We start from the raw sequence: 18,179 nt of genomic DNA, 5'->3' as shown, positions 1-18,179 counted from the left end.
TGACAAAATTTTATTCTTTCTTTTCTTTTTCTTTTTTTTTCTTTTTTATGGTACTGGGGATTGAACTCAGGACCTTGTGCTTGCCAGTCTGGCATGACGCCACTGAGCTACATCTCCGGCCCCAAAACTTTGTTCTTTACAGCTGGATAATACTCAATTGTGTATATAAACCATGTTTTCTTTATCTATTCATTTGTTGATAGGCACCTAGGCTGGTTCCATATCTTGGTTATTATAAATTGTGCTGCAGTACTCATTGGTATGCTGGGAACCCTATAGTATGATGACTTTTTTTGTTGTTACTGGGGATCAAACTCGGGACCTTGCACTTGTGAGGCAGGCGCCATAATCACTGAGCTCAATCCCCGGCCCTAGTATGCTGGCTTTAACTTCTTCAAATGTATACCAAGTAGTAGTATAGTTACATCAAATGATAGTCTACTTTTAGTTTTTTGAGGAACCTCCATATTGATTTCCTAGTGGCTATACTAATTTACATTCCTACCAGCATATAGAAAGGATCCTTTACCCCTACATTCTCCCCAGCACTTATTTTTTTGTATTCTTGGTGGTCATTGTAACTGAGGTGACATGGCATCTCAATATAGTTTTGATTTTCAACTCCCTAAAAACGAAAGATGTTGAACATTTTTTTAATATACTTGTTGGCCTCTTGTACTTCTTTTGAGAAGGGTCAATTCAGTTCCATTGCTCATTTATTTATTGACTATTTAATTGTTTTGATTGCTTTTTAATACTTTATATATTCTAGCTATTAATCCTGTGTTAAAAGAGTGGCTGGGGGGCTGGGGATTTAGCTCAGTGGTTTTGCCGCCTGCTGCACAAGTGCAAGGACCCGAGTTCGATCCCCAGTACCTAAAAAAAGAGTGGCTGGCAAAGATGTTTTCACATTCCATAGGTTGTTTCTTCATTCTGTTGGTTGTTTCATTTTAAATTTGATGTAGTCCTGTTTACTGACTCTTGATATTATTTCCTGTGCTATTGGAGTCCTATTTGAGAAGTCTCCGCCTGTGCCTATGGCTTCAAGTGATTTTTCTCTTCTTCCAGCAGTTTCAAAGTTTCTGGTCTTACACCTAGGCACTTTATCCATTTTGAAATTGATTTTTATTTTTGGTGAAACAAAGGGGGTCTAGTTTCAATCTTGTATATATGGATTTCCAATTTTCCTGGCTCCATTTGTTAGAGGCTATCTTTTTTCCAATACATTTTTTTACTCCTTTGTCCAGAATCAGATGGCTATAGTTGTGTGGGTTTTTCTGTGTCCTCTATTCCTTTCCATTGGTCTATTTGTCTATTTTTGTGTTGGTTCCATGCTTTTTTTGTTGTTGTTACTATGGCTTTGTAGTATAATTTGAAATTGTATATTGGGATGCCTGCAGCCTTGCTCTCTTTGCTTAGGATTTATTTGGCTACTCTGGGTCTTTTGTGTTTCTACGTGAATGTTAGAATTTTTTTTTTCAGTTCTGTGAAGAATGTCATTGGTATTTCAATGGGGATTGCATTAAATCTGTAGATTGCTTTTGGTAATAAGTCCATTTTAGTAAATCAATTCTGACAATCCACGAACATGGTAAGTCTTGCCATCTTCTAGTGCATTCTTCAGTTTTTTCAGTGTTATGAAATTTTCATTATAGAGGTCCCTTGCTTCCTTGGTTAGATTAATCCATAGATTTTTTGGGAACTATTGTGAATGAACTTGTTTTTCTGATTTCTTTCTCAGCTAACCCACTGTTAGTGTATAGAAAATCTATTGACTTTTAGTGTTGATTTTATATCCTGCTATCTTGCTGAATTCATTTATCAACTCTAAGTCTTTTGGTGGAATCTTTAGGGTCTTTTAAGTGTAGGATTATACCATCTGCAAACAAGAATAATTTGACTTCTTCCTTTCCTGTCTGTCCCTTTTATGTCTTTCTCTTGCTTATTTGCTTAAGCTAAAATTTCAAGTACTATACTGAATAGGAGTAATGGGAGTGGAAACACTTGCCTCATTTCTGATTTTCGTGGAAATGCTTTCAGTCTTCCCCCATTCAGAATGGGCTGGGGTTTTAGCTCAATGGCACCATGCCTGCCTTGCAAGTGCAAGGTCCTGGGTTTGATCTCTGGTATCACAAAAAAAAAAAAAAAGAAGAGGAAGAGGAAGAAGAAGAATGTTAGCTGTGGTTTGTCATATATGGCTTTTACTGTATTGAAGTATGATCCTTCAGTACCCAATTTCTTCAGGGCTTTTACCATGAAGGGATGTTGAATTTTTGTCAAAAGCTTTTTCTGCATCAACTGAAATGATCATGTCATTTTTATCTTTGGTTCTATTTATGTAGTGTATTTATTGATTTATTTATATTGAACCACCCTTGCATCCTTGCAGTGAAATCAACTTCATCATAGTGTATGATATTTTTAATGTGTTGTTGAATTTGGTTTGTATTCTACTAAGAATTTTTGCCTCTGTGTACATCAAGGGTATTGATATATAGTTTTCTTTTTTTGTTGTGTCCTTGTCCAGTTTGGGTATCAGAGTGATGTTGGCCTCATAGAATGAGTTTGGAAGCATTCCTTCCATTTCTATTTCATGGAATAATTTGAGGAGCTTGATGTTAATTCTGCTTTAAAGGTGTGATAAAATTCAGCAGTGAACCTCTCTGGTCCTGGGCTTTTCTTTGTTGGGAAACTTTTTGTAATTGCTTTCAATGTCATTGTTTGTTATTGATCATTTCAGATTTTTTTTAAACCCTCTTAATTCCATTTTGGTAGGTCATATGTGTCTAGAAATTTATCCATTTCTTTTAAATTCTCCTGTGAGAATATAGGTTTTCAAAGTATCCCTGTTAATCCTCTGGATTTCAGGAGTGTCTGTTATAACATTCCCTTTTTCATCTCTAGCTGCATTGATTTGGATTGTCTGTCTTTCTTTTGGGTAGTTTGGCTAAGTATGAATCAGTCTTGTTTATTTTTCAAAGAATCAACTCATTTTAATCATTTAATGATTTCTTTCAATCTATATTTCACTAATTTCAACTGTAATCTTTATTATTTCTCTCCCTGAGTTTGGTTTTGGTTTGTTCTTGTTTTTCTAAGACCTTAGGATGCATCATTAGTTTATTTATTGGAAGGCTGTCTGATTTTTTAATGTAGGCATTCATAGCCATAAACTTCTTTCTTCGAACTGCCTTTTCTGTGTCGCGGGGATTTTGGTATGTTGTGTTTCCATTTTTATTTGATTTTAGGAATTTTTTAATTGCCTCCCTGATTTCTTCAGTGACACACTGATTGTTCAGAAGTGAATTGTTCAATCTCCATGTGCTTATATAGTTACTATAGTTTCTCTTGCTGTTGATTTCTAGTTTTATTCCATTATGACCTTATAAGATGCAAGAAATTATTTTAATTGTTTCATTTGTTAAGTCTTTCCTCATGGCCTAAAATATGATCTCTTTTGGAGAACATTCCATGAGCTGCTGAGAAGAATATATATTCTGTAGTTTTGAATGAAATGTTCTGTAGACATATGTTAAGTCTGTTTGTTGTATGGTGTAGTTTAACTTTGATTTTTTTTGTTGTTTTTGATTTTTTTTGTTGTTGATTTTTTTTGAGGGGGTGACCTATCTGTTGGTGAGACTAGAGTATTGAATATACTTAATATTTTTGTGCTGGCACCTATGTGCCCCTTTATGTTGAGGAGTGTTTATTCTATGAACAGTGGGTGCACTAGTGTTTATTGAATTTATACAATGGACCCTTGACTTCCAAATTTGATCAGTTCCCAACGGCTGGTTGTAACTCATGTTGGTTGTAAGTCAATACATCTGAGATCTGGATGTTTACCTGGGTACATGCTATACATAACAAGAGGCAGATGAATCTTCCATTAGCCTAATTAACCCAACTTGTTCGTATGTCAGCCCAGTCATAACTTGAGGGTCTACTATATTTACAATTGTTATATCTTTTTGGTGGATTGTTACCCAAACCAATATGTAGTGGCCTTTTTTGTCATCCAATTAATTTTATTTGGTGTCTGCTTTGTCATATATAAATATAGCTACTCTTGATTGCTTTCAGGTTTCATTTGTTTGGAATTTTGTTTTCCATCCTTTCACTTTCAGTCTGTATATGTGTTTTCTAGTGATATCCATTTTTCTAATGTTTTTTTACTAATTTTCAATAGCTTATCTACTTTTCCCCCTTCTATGTGCAGGATTCTTTTAAGTATCTTCTGCAATATTAACAGAGTCAAGGACAAAAAACATATGATCATCTCAATAGATGCAAAAAAGGCATTTGACAAAATCCAGCACCCACTCATGATAAAAACGCTACAGCAAATTGGAATAGAAGGTCTATCTCAACCTGATTAAGGCTATCAGTGAAAAACCAACAGCCACCATCATACTAAATGGTCAAAAACTGAAAACTTTTATGCTAAAATCAGGAACAAGACAAGGATGCCCACTATCACCACTCCTGTTCAATATTGTTCTGGAAACATTAGCCATAGCAATTAGACAAGAGAAAGACATAAAAGGAATAAAGATAGGAAAAGAAGAAGAGAAACTGTCATTATTTGCTGATGATATGATACTTTACATAGAAGACTCAAAAGCCTTCTAGACCTAATTGACAGATTCAGTAGTGTAGTTGGATATAAGGTCAACACTCGAAAGTCAGTAGCCTTCTTATATGCAAATAGCAGACCCATTGAGAGAGAAATTTGGGAAAGAATTCCTCTTACAATAGCATCTAAAAAAATGAAATATCTAGGAATCAACCTAACAAAGGAAGCAAAAGACCTCTACACTGAAAACTACAGCACTCTGAAGAAGGAGATTGAAGAGGATATAAGAAAATGGAAAGATATCCCTTGTTCCTGGTTAGGAAGAATCAATATAGTGAAAATGGCCATACTTCCAAAACTACTATATAGATTTAATGCAATACCAATTGAAATTCCAACAATATACTTCACAGAACTAGAGAAAACAATCCAAAAATTCATTTGGAAGCAGAAGAAACCTAGAATAGCAAAAACAATTCTGGGCAACAGAGACATGGCTGGAGGTAACACAATCCCCAACACGAAACTATACTACAAAGCTACTGTGATAAAAACAGCATGGTACTGGCAAAGAAATAGACCCTAGGATCAGTGGAATAGATTAGAAGATGCAGAAACAACTCCAGACATACTCAGACACCTCATCTTTGACAAAGGAGCCAATTGCCCTCATTGGAGAAAAGATAGCCTGTTCAATAAATAGTGTTGGAAAAACTAGATTTCAACCTGGCAAAGATTAAAACTGGACCCATACCTATCACCATGCACTAAACTAAGATTGAAGTGGATTAAAGAGCTAAATATCAAGACAGAAACAGTAAACTTGCTGGAAGATAAGTTAGGTAGAACTCTCAATGACATTGGCATAGGAAAAGACTTTATGAACAAAACTTCAGTAGCATGGAGCTAGCACAAAGAATCAACAACTGGGACTTCATCTTATTAAAAAGCTTCTGCACTGCAAGAGAAACTACCAACAGAGCTAAGAGACAACCTACAATATGGGAAGAAATTTTTAGCAGCTGTACCTCAGACAAAGGTCTACTATGTAGAATATATAAAGAATTGAAAGAAAATCAGACCCTCCAAATTCAAAGACCCAATTCAAAAATGGGCATCCGAAATGAACAGACATTTCTCAGACAAAGAAGTAAAAACAGCAAATAAATATATGAAAAAATGTTCAACATCACTGGTCATTTGAGAGATGCAGATGAAAACAACACTGAGATTCCACCTCACCCAGAAAGAATGGCTGCTATTAAGAAATCAACCAATAAAAAATGCTGGCGGGTGTGTGGAGAGAAAGGTACCCTTCTCCATTGTTGGTGGGAGTGCAGACTGGTGCAACCACTGTGGAAATCAGTATGAAGATACCTCAAAGAACTAGGACTAGAGGTCCCATTTGACCCAGCTATTCCCCTACTGGGTATCTTCCCCAAAGAATTAAAAGAATCATACCACAGCGATATATGTGCACCTATGTTTATAGCGGCACAATTTGTAATAGCTAAGGATTGGAAACAGCCCAAGTGCCCATCAACTGGAAACTGGACAAAGAAGATGTGGTTTCTTTATAAAATGGAGTACTACTCAGCCATAAAGAATGAGAAACTAGAGTCATTTATAACTAAATAGATGCCATACTCTTAAGTGAAATAAATAGGACATACATGTGTAAATACCGAATAGTATCTCTAGTGTGAGAAACTGAAAATGTAAATAAGGATGAAAATGATTAAAACAAATAATTGATAATTTGAAATAGGAAAAGGTCCAAAGGTGGAGGAGTGGCTGGAGGGGAAGGGGAAAGGGAAGAAAGGAAAGGAAAAATTATGAGAAAGAAAAAAAAAGTATCTTCTGCAATGCTGCCTTAGTGGTTATGAATTTCTTTAGTTTATAGTTATCCTGGAAGGTCTTCATTTCTCTTTCTATTTTGAAGGACAGATTTGCTGGGTGTAATAATCTAGGTTGGCAGTTATTTTCTTTTAGGGGTTGAAATACATTGTTATATGCATTCCTAGTCTTTTAGGGTTTGTCTGAAGTTATTTTGGTGAGTTTGCCGTAAGTGACTTGGTTTTTCTCTCTTACAGCTTTCAATAAATTTTTCTTGTTCTGTACTCTTTATTTTAACTGTAATATGACATGGAAAGATTATTTTCTGGTCATGCCTGTTTGGGGTTCAAAATGCCTCCTGCAGGGTGTGGTAGTACATGCCTATAATCCCAGCGCTCAGGAGGCTGAGGCAAGAGGATCGCTGTGATTTTGAGGCCAGTCTGAGATACATAGTGAGATCAAGGCCAGCCTGGAGTACATAGCAAAACCCTGTCTCAAAACCAAAACAAAACAAAACAAAAACAAACAAAATGCATCTCAAACTTTTTTTAAAAAATTTCCCAACATTTGGGGAGTTTTCTGTAATTATTTCACTAAGTAGATTTTTCTGTGTCTTTAGTCTGAGACATTGTGGCCTTCTGTACACCAAAAATTTGTAAATTTAGTCTTTCATTCATGTCCTACAATTCTTGGATGTTTTTTCCATAATTTCTTGTGCTTTTTTCTTTATTAGTATCTGCATGTAATAATTCCTCAACCTTATTCTCCAGCCCTGAAATTCTATCTTCTTCTTGATCCTATCAGTTTGTAAGGCTTTCCACTGAGTTTTTAAATTGACTTCTTGTGCCTTACATTTTTAAATTTCCTGTTTGGTTCTTCTTCAGAATCTCTATCTCTTTGTTGAATTGCTCCTTCATATCCTACATTATCTATCTTAATTTATTTAGTTGTTTATTCATATCCTTTTTAAAGTCCTTAATCATTTTTTTTAAATCAGTCTTTTGAATTCTTTTGCTTTTAATCTACTTTGATACCTTTACATTCAGTTACTGATGAGCTATAGACATTTGGAGGAATCATGTTGCCTTGTTTTTTCATACTTATTGTGCTTCTATATTGAGATTTGTGCATATATTGGGATAGATATCTCTTCCACTCTTATTTGAAGGTCTTCTTAGTGTCCAGCCTTTTTTCAAAGGCTTGATCCTCGACACTACCCAGAAAGGAGAAAACTAATCACAGTAAGGATAACAACAACAACAAAAAGACAAAGTGGGCCGGGGATTTAGCTCAGCAGCATAGCACCTCACCTATCTGGCAAGTGCGAGGTCCTAAGTTAGATTCTCGGTATATTAAAAAAAATAAAAAAATAAAAAATGTATTGACATACAGTAAAAAGCAATGTAAAAAAACAGCAACTATACCACTATTAACAATAGAAATCAGCAATTAATAATATAGAGTAAAAAAGTCCAAAGGGATAGAGGTGATGGGAGAGGAAGGGGAAAGGAAAGAAGGGAAAGGAAAAATTATGAAAAAAGAAAATAAAATGGAAATGATGTCTATGTAAATAGGGAACGGTGGAGGGGGTGAAGGGCGCACAGGTAATGGGGAAAAAATAAGAACCAAGATACATCATGTTCAGGTGCAAGCACCCAATGACAAATGTAAATGTATTGTGTACCTAAAATGTACCAATAAAAGAACTTAAGAATAAAAATAATAATAATAATTAATAATAGTAATAATATAGAGTAAGCTAAAAGGCTAAAAATTAATAAGGTTAAAAGTAATAATAAAATGGAGGGATTGGCATCCATTGATAGGATAATCTGTGTAGTGGTTTGTGCATAAGTACTTGACCCAGTAGAAATGGGACCCTTCTGCATCAATCTTTGGAGTGTTGGGAATTTCTGTCATGTTTGGCAATTTCTCCCAATAGTGAGCCTCCTTCCTGTCATTTTTCACACTCTCAAACTAGAGCTAAAGCCCTGCTGTCTGCACAGTTCCATAGTCACATCTAGTTACATCTTTTAAAAAGCCATGTGGATGAGGCCAACTAAAACCAGTTTCTGCATTATATCTCCTCTCCTTATAAAAGCTGAATATTTTTCTTAAGTGACAGCTTTGTATATAGAACATTATACTTAGTCCAGGGAATTTCACACAAAGTGAGCCATGTGGACTCTAATTTTCTGTGGTTACTTCATTCACCACTCAGGGTGCTTGACCTTGGAGGAGACAGAATACCCAAGGAATGCTGAAATGAGGATTTCTCCTGCTGGGCCACTAAGGCCAACCTAATGGCTGCACCTTCCACTCAGAGATGAAGTATACCAGCTGCTAACCTCTCAAGAGACATCATGCACAACTTTGGAAAGGAGTTCAGCACCAGAACTTTGAATGTGCTCAACTTCAGAAGATAAGAATCAAACTCTTTTGCAATTTCTCATAAAAAATTAAAGAAGTAACTTAGTATTCCACTAAAACTCTAAGAATTGTCATGTCCATGTGATTGCATTATTACCTCTCTTTCTTGTTAAATAACACATGGCGTTCACTGTAATATAAAAATCCATGCCGTTTCTCAGTTGCATTTAAAAGCTGTCAAAAGCTTTCCATCTTATAATTTTTGTACTTTTGAATTACAAAAAGCAGTGGAAAAGTTGGAAAGGATCATAAATACAGTCTTCTGCACCAGACTTCTCATTTTACCAATAAATAATTTAAGCTCTGATGTACAAGCACCACAATCAAGTTAAGAGAACTATACTAGCCGAGACTACCTAGGTTCCAGGCTTTGGAACTTCATGTCTTCTGCATTCTACTTTGAGCCTAGGGTATTTGCATCTGACTGCTTGGAGTCTAAGGTGCCTGGAATAAAATGAGGGCTCTGAGAAAGGTAACCATACCAATTTATTTCATCCTCATGTTAACTCTATGGGGAAGGTATGTTTGATTTGACTGTATTTACAGGTAGGGGAGCTAAAAGGATAAGATATTAAAGGTCATTCCTAACACAGTGAGCAAAGAATGTGAAGCTGGGCAGGCTGCTCCACAGTCCATGCTGTGGTCTGAACCACTGTGTAACCTTGTCAGCAAAGCGGGGACTTAGGGCGAGTAAATAAGGTGGAAGAAGAGCAAGACAAAAGGAAGGAAGGGAAAGAGAGGAAGGGGGATATTTTAAAATTAGAGAAGGATCCTAAGGAAAAAGAGAAGTAAGCTAGGAAGTCACTGTGAAGAAAAGCCGTATTGATTTTTTGGATTTAGCAAGCATTGTCTAGTTTCACATCATAAATATCTGGCAGCCTATTATGTGTCTTCCTTTGTATTAAATCTTTCTCGTGCCCAACCTCTCTTTCCTCAATCAAGATAAGGAAAGAGGGAAAAAAGAGGGTGGTGAAGGCTAATTTTAATTACTTAACCTTGTCTGTGTATATATGGAGAGGTTCATTATGGACTTTATGACCTGTTGATTGTGCAGTTAGCAAGACAAGCTTATTTCACAAAGATAAGGTACATTTTAGAAGCAAGTAAAGCTAATATCTTGAAGTCCTGTGATTTTGGAACAACTCAACCTAAATATGTTTTGATGCTTAAAGCCAAAATTAAGGCTGAGCTTTAAAAATAGTTTTATTGAGGAATAATTGACCTGTAAATAATTGCCCATATTTAAAGTATACAATTTGAGAAATTTTTACATATATGTGTATCCATTATCAAGATAAACATTTCCGTGACCTAAAAAACTTTGTTCATGCCCTTTTATATTCTGTCTCTCCTCTCTTTCTTTGTACCATCCCCAAGCAACCACTGCTTTGCTTTTTGTCACTATGGGTTATATTCTCTAGAATTTTATATAAATGGAATTCTACATTATGTATTCTTTTCTGATTGACTTTTTTCATTAAGCAAAATTATTTTTAAATTCATCTAGATTGTAGCATATACTAAAAATTCATTCCTTTTTATTTCTGAGTTGTGTTTTATTTCATGGATATACCATAGTTTCTTTCCCAATTCACCTATTAATGGACATTTGGGCTGTTTACAGTATTTGATTGTTACAAATAAATCTTGTATGGACATTCATATAAAGTCTTTGGATATATATTTTTTTGTTTCTCTTGGATAAATACCCACAAGTAGAAAGTACGGTTGATGTATGTCTATCATTTTGAAGACTCAAACTTTCCAAAGTGGTGCTGCCATAGTGTATGAAGTCCCACATGCCCAACTTTCTTAACCACGCTTGGTATAATTACTGTTTTAAATTTTAGCCATGTACTACACTTGTAGTGATACCTGATTGGGGTTTTAATTTATATTTCCCTAATAACAAATGATGTTGAGGCTTATTTCATGCACATATTTGCCATTTTACACTACTTTAGTGAAGTGCTTATTCATATTTTTGCCCATAATTTAACTTGGGATGTTTGGGGTTTTTACATAGACTTTGAGATGTAGTTTGAAGTTCATTTGTTGTGTCATTGGATAAGTAATTATTCTAGCACCATTTGTTGAACAGACTCTTGGTTCTCCTCTGGATTGCCTTTGTGCCTTTGTCAAAAGTCAGTTTTCCATGTATGTGTGAAATAATTTCTGGATTTTCTATTATTTTGCATTGATCTAGTTACTAACCTTAATACCAGAACCATACTATTGATTACCATAGCTTTAAAATGTTGAAATAAGGTAGTGTTAATCTTTTGACTTTGTTTTTTAAATTTGTTTTGGCTACTGTAGGTCTTTTGCTTTTCCATATGAATTTTATCATGTTTTTATATTTGCCTCACTCCCCCCATTAAAATAGTGGCTGAGAATTTGATTGGCATTGTATTGATCAATTTGAAGAGAATTGACAACATTGAGTCTTTCAGCCAATTAATATAATTTACTTATTTTATTTTTTTAGGCCTGTAATTTCTCTCAGCAATGTTTTTAAATTTTCAATGTAGATCTACATTTTCGTTAACCTTACCCCCAATTATTTCATATTTTAACACAGTGTTTTCAGTTTCATATTTTTTATTTTATATGGAAATGCAATTGATTTTTGTACATTAGTCTTGCATCCTGTGATCTCTTTTATTTTGCTCTTTATTTCTAGTAGCTTTTCTGTAGATTCCATTTGATTTTCTTCATAGATAATCGTATCTTTTGTGAATAAAAACATTTTACTTCTTTCTTTTTCATCTGGATGATTTTGTTTAGATTTTGCCTTATTGTACTGGCTAAAATGTGGAATACACTGTTGAATAGAAGTAGTGAGAGTAAACTTCTTTTGTTCCTGATCTTTAGGGAAAGCATTCAGTGTTTTGCCATTGATAATAATTTTAACTGTAGGTTTCTCGTAGATACCTTTTCTTGGTTTGAAAATGTTTCCTTTCATCCTAAATCTGCTGAGTTTTTTTTTCTGGGATGAATATTGAATTTTGTCAAATTGGTGTTTATTGATATGGTCATATGGTTTTTCTGTTTTAATTTGTTTATATGATAAATTACATTGATTTTTTAAATATTAAGACCACCTTCCATTCCTGTGATAAACCTAATTTAGACCTAATATATCATCCTTTTTATATATTTTTCGGATTTACTAAAATTTTGTTTGGAATTTTTGCATAAATATATACAATGGATATTGCCTGCAGTTTTCTTGTAATTGTCTTTATTGGGTTTAGTTATTGGAGTATTGCAGGCCTCATACAATGAGTTGAAAACTATCTCCTCTCTTGTTTTTCTTGAAAATTTTGTGTAAATTGATAATATTCTTCCTTAAACATTTGATAATTCACTAATGAACTCATCTGCGCCTGGAGTTTCCTTTGTTGGGGAAAGTTTTTAGCTTCAGTTTCAATTCTTTTAATAAATACAATGGACACAGAAATATTTAGATTATTTTTCTTCTTAAATGAGCTTTGGTAGGTTATATCTTTCAAAGAATTCATCTATTTTGCCTAAGTTGTCAAATTTATTGACACAATAATATCTATTATTCTTTTATTATCTGTAATATTTTTAATGATACAACTCTTATTTTTGATATTGATGTTTTCCCTTTCTCCTATTCAGTCTAATTAGAGGGTTCTCAATGTTATTGAGAACAACGTTTGGTTTCATTTATTTTCCCTATTTTTTAATTTTCTATTTCATTTACTTTAACTCTGATCTTTCTTCTACTTACTTTAGGTCTTATTTACTCTTCTCTTAATTTCTTAAGGTGAAACCTGAGGTCATTGACTTAAAACATTTCTAGTTTTCTAAAATAAGCATTTGGTGCTACTAATTTTTTTTTTTTTTTTTTTTTTTTTGTACCGGGGATTGAACTCAGGACCTTGCACTTGTGAGGCAGGCAGTGGAACCACTGAGCTAAATCCCTGGCCCTAGCGCTATTAATTTCTCCCAGAGCACTGCTTTAGCAGCATTCCACAAATTTTTATATGTTGTGTTTTCATTTTTATTCAATGAAAAATCACTTACAAATTTTATTTGTATTTCTTCTTTGACACATGGATTATTTAGAAATCTTTTTAGTTTCAACCTATTTAGGAATTTTCCAGATATTTTTCTGTAACTGATTTCTCATTTAATTTCACTGTGATCAGAAAATGTATTTTGCATGACCTGAATCTTTTTAAATTTACTGAGAATTATTCTGTGGTCCAGAATATTTTCTATTTTGATTACTGTTCAATGTACGCTTAAGAAGATTGTGTGTTCTTTAAAGGTAAATTATGTCAGATTGGTTAGTAGTGTTATTCAAGTCTTCTAGCTGCTCCACACACTGCTCCCCATATTCTCAGCTCTGTCTCAAGACTCAGAGAGATTTGCAGACCCTTTTGGGGGTCCTCCTGTATACCCTATGGCCAGAAACTCTCAAGGCAGTTGGCTAGGGCAATTGTAGGGTCTCTCTTATTTGTTACCCATCTCTCAGACATCATTGTCTTTCCTTTCTTTCTGTCTAGAATCTTAAAAACCATTGATTCATACATTTTGCTCATATTTTAGATTTTGGAGCCAGAAGTTAACTTTGGGAAGTTGTAACTGTAATATATTAGTCATCTACTTCTTAACACACTTTCCAGGCCTATAAACCATGGCACTGTAAAAAGTACTAAATTTCTTTATTAAACAAGCTTTTATGAGGTTTCAAATGTATCCACTCTATAAAATAAAGCAAGTTGAGCCAACTGTACTATGAAATTACTTATTAAATTGGACTTTGGTTAGAACTCTAAGATAATTTTTTTGTTTTTCAATAGGATTTGGTAGTGAGGATGGTCAGTAGGCAGTTTCCAACTTCCACATGAGCTAGCCCCAATGACAGCTTATTTCTGAGAACCTATGTTAAACTTCAGGCCCTGCTCTGACTATCAAAGAGGAGATAAACAAGATATTACTTGATGCCTTGCTAGGGCCTACTCCAAGTTCAAGTCTTACTGGGATCTACTCACAGCTGGAAGGGAGATGGAATGGACACTGGAAATGCAGAGGCTGGGAGAAGCTGGACCATCTGTTGCAGTCAGGCCGTCCAGGCCCAACCCAAGGTGCTCAAAGGGCTGAAGTGCATGCAAGAAGTTAAATTATCCTTTTAACTTGTATACTTTATGTTTATACTCCCAACTAATTAAAAATTTGGAAGCCTAATTCATTATTGAGAAATAGAAATTATTAATGTTATATAACTATGGCCCCAACAGAGCCTTAATTGGACAGGCTCTTCTAGGTAGGCAGACAGACCCTGCCATGTTGGGCATGGAATTCATCTGATATCCAATATTGACTGTCAGTTTTTTTAAAGGCTCTAGTCATAAAAATAGTGATTTTACAGTCAAGCCACCAATTCAGATATTTATTTTACTCTTTGTTCAGGGTACATTTTATTTTATTTTATTTCTAGGAGCTTAGTGTACTTTGCAGTTGTAGTTGATCAGTATTTATTGAGCTAATATTATAGAATTATGTGGGGCTGATCCAAATTGGGAGCCTGAAGCTTACACAATTTGAAGAATCTTTAGGAGAAAGGATGCAAATATACAAATATAAAGTCGGGCTTAAAATGACTTTTTAGAATGAAAATGAAATTACAAATTATAAAATTTTAAAAGTTATAAATACCACAAAATCCAGGAAAATAATATATTATTATTTATTGTGTAGCAGGCCTCCAGAGTACTTTCCTCAACATTTTGCCGCATACTCTTTGTGTACTTCATCATATGGCATTAATTTTTTAATGTCATTTTCTATTGAGATGATAGAGGATGAAATATTGGTCTTTGCTGTAGCATGATTCAGTTACATTTGCATTTCATTATGAACAATTTGGTAAAGCTCCTGTCAGCCTCACTTCTCATTGGCATGCAGTAATTTCCTTAGCCACCCTTCTTCAAAGTGAGCCCTTGGAGAACTTCAGCTCTTCGAGCACATTGGCTTGGGCCTGGATGGCCCTACTGCAACAGGTGGTCCAGTTCCTCATAGTCTCTGCATTTCTGGTGCCCATCCCATCTCCCTTCCAGCTGTGAGTAAGTCCCAGTAAGTCATGAATTGTAAGTGGGCCCTGCACAAGGCACCAAGTAATATCTTGTTTATATCCTCTTTGGTTGACAGTGTCAGGGACTGAAGTTTAGTTCTCAGAAATAAGCTGTTATTGAGGCTGGCTGATGTGGAAGTTGGAAACTACCTATTGACCAGCCTCACCACCAGATTCACCAAAGTATATGCAGGGACCTCTTAGCTGGAACTAGATAGCCTCCAAGTCTTCCTCCTGCTGCTTGAGACTATGCTTGAGTGGGTAAGTGGAGCAATGAACAAGAGATGTGGTGGGCACTTTAGCCATGTAAATGAAGCCCCCTGGATAACAGCAGAATAATACCAGTACCTTACTTTCTTCTTCCATACAGCATAAAAGCCAAAGTCATCAGAAGGACTTTAACATACCCCATGCTCCTGCCACATTTGTCTTTCCAACAGACCTCCAGTATCACCCCTTGCATGTACACACACACACACACACACACACACACACACACAGTCTGCATTCCAGACAGATTTGATTGATTGGAGTGCCTGACAGTCCTGTCCCTTGACTTCATATTTTTTTCCCCACCTATAAAGCACCTATACCTATGCCCACTCATGGAACTCTCCCTCCTAAACAAAGCCTGGTCCAAGTGATGGAAGTTCTGCCACAAAACCTGCCAATCTGAATCAAAAGAGAAAGGCCTGATGTTCCCCAAGTGATACTTTTTATTTGTCTTTTGCACTTGCCCCAAATCCCATGTACCAAGCCACAGCTACATCAGGTGCCCAGTGACCATTCTGGAAGATACTTGATTTAGCTGAAGCAGACTTTGGTCTTGGACCTATTCCAGAAGACTCTTCCCTGCTGCCTCTGTGAATGACTGCCCTTTTGCAGCCCTCCTCAGTGAGGTCCACAAGAGGCCCTTCCCCTACCCACAATGAAACAGAAAATCTGACATTGTGCCTAAGCCAGTAGCTGAAACTGGTAATATTGAAGGCAGTCAGGGAATGACAGAAAACAGTAAAGAATTGCCAGGGGCTGCCATCTGTGGGGCTAGAAGAGCTTCTAAGGCCTGTCAGTATCTGCTTACTCCTAGCAGCAAGGAGGGCCACCAACACTAAGAGCTGATAGCTGCTGACATTCAAAGCAAAGGGCCATTATCACTAAAAGAGCTACCCTATGCCAATTATGATTGCTATACAAATTGAGTAAAAGAACCCTCAGCCAGTTGGTAACATCTTGCCAGTCCTTATATGGACCCCCTTTCAGAGAAACCTAAAAAAGAAGAAGGACAGTGGTGATTGTGGTCAGCAATGGCGATGCACCCATGTTTGATTTCCATCTTACATGTGGCTAAGTACCTACGCTACCCAGTAACAAATCTATATAATCAGTTGTGTTCTGGCACACCTCAGAATATCAAGGTACTTTTTTGTGTCTTTTGACCCAGCCCACCGCAAGATCTTCAGCAAAGTGATGCCAAAGACCATCTATTGTTTACCTTTTTCTAGTGGAGTTGCTCAATTAACATTTGTAAAATGTTATGACTCTACAAAATGAAATGACTCTACAATGAAATGACTCTACAAAAATGTATGTTCCTAAGGGTTCTAAAAGAGAAATCTGGAAGTCATTTCTACCCTTGGTTATGTTGTGATATGGGAAGAGCAGACAAAGAGAAACAGAAAGAGGCAAACAGAAAGACCAAGAGTTTAGGGCATGAAAGGAAATGGGGAAGCCCAGCAGATCAGAAGCCAAATGAGATGAGAAAATGAGTGAGGAAATACCAAGGCTCATCCCTACATTTATCGCATCTAGTAATTCAGTGAAACCTTTAGTTACTGAGCTAGATTAAGAAAATGATACTGTTTTCATTTGATCAGGGGAAAAACTGAAGCAAAGGCTAGATTTGATAAATTTCATAGTTAATATGAGTGCAGAGAGTAGAATTCTGTGCCTGATTTTCTAGCCCTGACCTGGACAGCATTGAAAGAAACCGTATTTGGAACTAATGTGTCCTTGGGGACTAATTCTTTGTTTCCATTTTTCTAAAAAAAAATGTTTAAGGCAGCTAAAAAAAAGATAAACCTATTTTTAAAAGATAGATTTCTTGAAATTTGTGTAATTGCTAACTTATCCAAGAACAAGTATCACCCATGGGCTGCATATGGCAAAGATGAGGGAATAGTTCACTAGAAGGGAAAACAGTAATTTAAGATAGCCTTTGGATAGAGAGTTGGTGTCCATGCACGATAAATTCATGAGAACGGCCTAGAAAGGTGCCTTGCTCTACTTAGGAAACAATTTACTTGCACACGGTGGTGGTAATTTCTCCACAAGTTGTTGTTCAGTCATACTTTGTTTTCCTTTTTATTTTGATGTAAAGATGGAGATTTTCATTGACACAGAGCTATAATTTACATTTCATAACAACTTAGTTATGAGATTATGATCTATTGAACAGTTAACACCACCCACCCCACCCCGGGCTGCGAGAAATGAACTATTCCATTTGGCTCCCTGAATTGGCCAGACAAAGCAGAGAATGGGGGAAAGTTTATCTGGGTTTATCAACATCCAGTACCCTTACAAAGAGAATAACTTGGTGTGGTACAGAAACAATGACTGCACATCTCCTGACTTCCCACCTGGTCTCAAGGAGGATATGCTTTCAGACTGGGGTCCCTTTTCAGTTTACACAGAGCTCTTGAGAAGTGTAGTGACCGCACATAGGTAGGTCCCAACTTCAATTTCTTGTCTAAGGTAGAGGCCAGCGAGTTGAGTCAGGTCTCAAAAAAGAATCACCCACCAAAGCAGCTGTGTGCCACACTGCTCAGCCTATGACTCAGCTTCAGTCTTCTTCTAGTTGATTTGGGGACCCTCATTGTCCTAGCACCTCAAGGAATTCTCTCAGAAGTGAGTGTTGTCTCTTATTGTCCCTAAAATCCATTCATTAGAAAGAGTGCTTCTTTTCCTTTTTCCATTAAATTTATTGAGATACAAGTTACACATAGCAAAGTGCACATATTTTAATTGTACAGTCTGATGAGTTCTGACAGAAATGTAATCCCTACCACAATCAAGACACAGAATATGTGCCACATTCCACAAAGTTCCCTTGTGTCCCCGCTCACCCATCTGGACCCTAGCCTGGCAACCACAGATATGCTTTCTATTACAGTAAGTCCCCGACTTAGGAACATTCACGTTGCAAACTTTCACAGATACAAATGGACC

At 35.9% G+C, this 18,179-nt stretch overlaps 1 protein-coding gene across 16 annotated transcripts in view; it reads left to right on the top strand.

The window, feature by feature from the left end:
* The window catches only part of Rmdn2 (regulator of microtubule dynamics 2), a 102,933-nt gene that overhangs the window by 65,544 nt on the left and 19,210 nt on the right, over nt 1-18,179 (top strand). For 2 of the 16 annotated variants that reach the window (XM_004839310.4, XM_087216474.1), the window contains exon 12: nt 8,634-11,396. The exons of 11 other annotated variants lie outside the window; for them this stretch is intronic. In XM_004839310.4, the coding sequence (XP_004839367.1) occupies nt 8,634-8,676 (43 nt within the window). In that variant the 3' untranslated portion in view covers nt 8,677-11,396. Of the gene's footprint in view, nt 1-4,219; nt 7,790-8,633; nt 11,399-13,833; nt 13,966-18,179 lie in introns of those variants that run through there. 3 more of the 16 variants (XM_021253738.2, XM_087216476.1, XM_004839311.4) reach the window with 3 other exon arrangements.

This window comes from Heterocephalus glaber, unplaced genomic scaffold (assembly GCF_053883595.1).
Source record: "Heterocephalus glaber isolate CG9 unplaced genomic scaffold, H.glaber_assembly_v1.0 deba00001457, whole genome shotgun sequence".
Lineage (NCBI taxonomy): Eukaryota > Metazoa > Chordata > Mammalia > Rodentia > Bathyergidae > Heterocephalus > Heterocephalus glaber.
The sequence above is the reverse complement of the archived record's forward strand: the minus strand, read 5'-3'. Positions and strand labels throughout refer to the sequence as shown.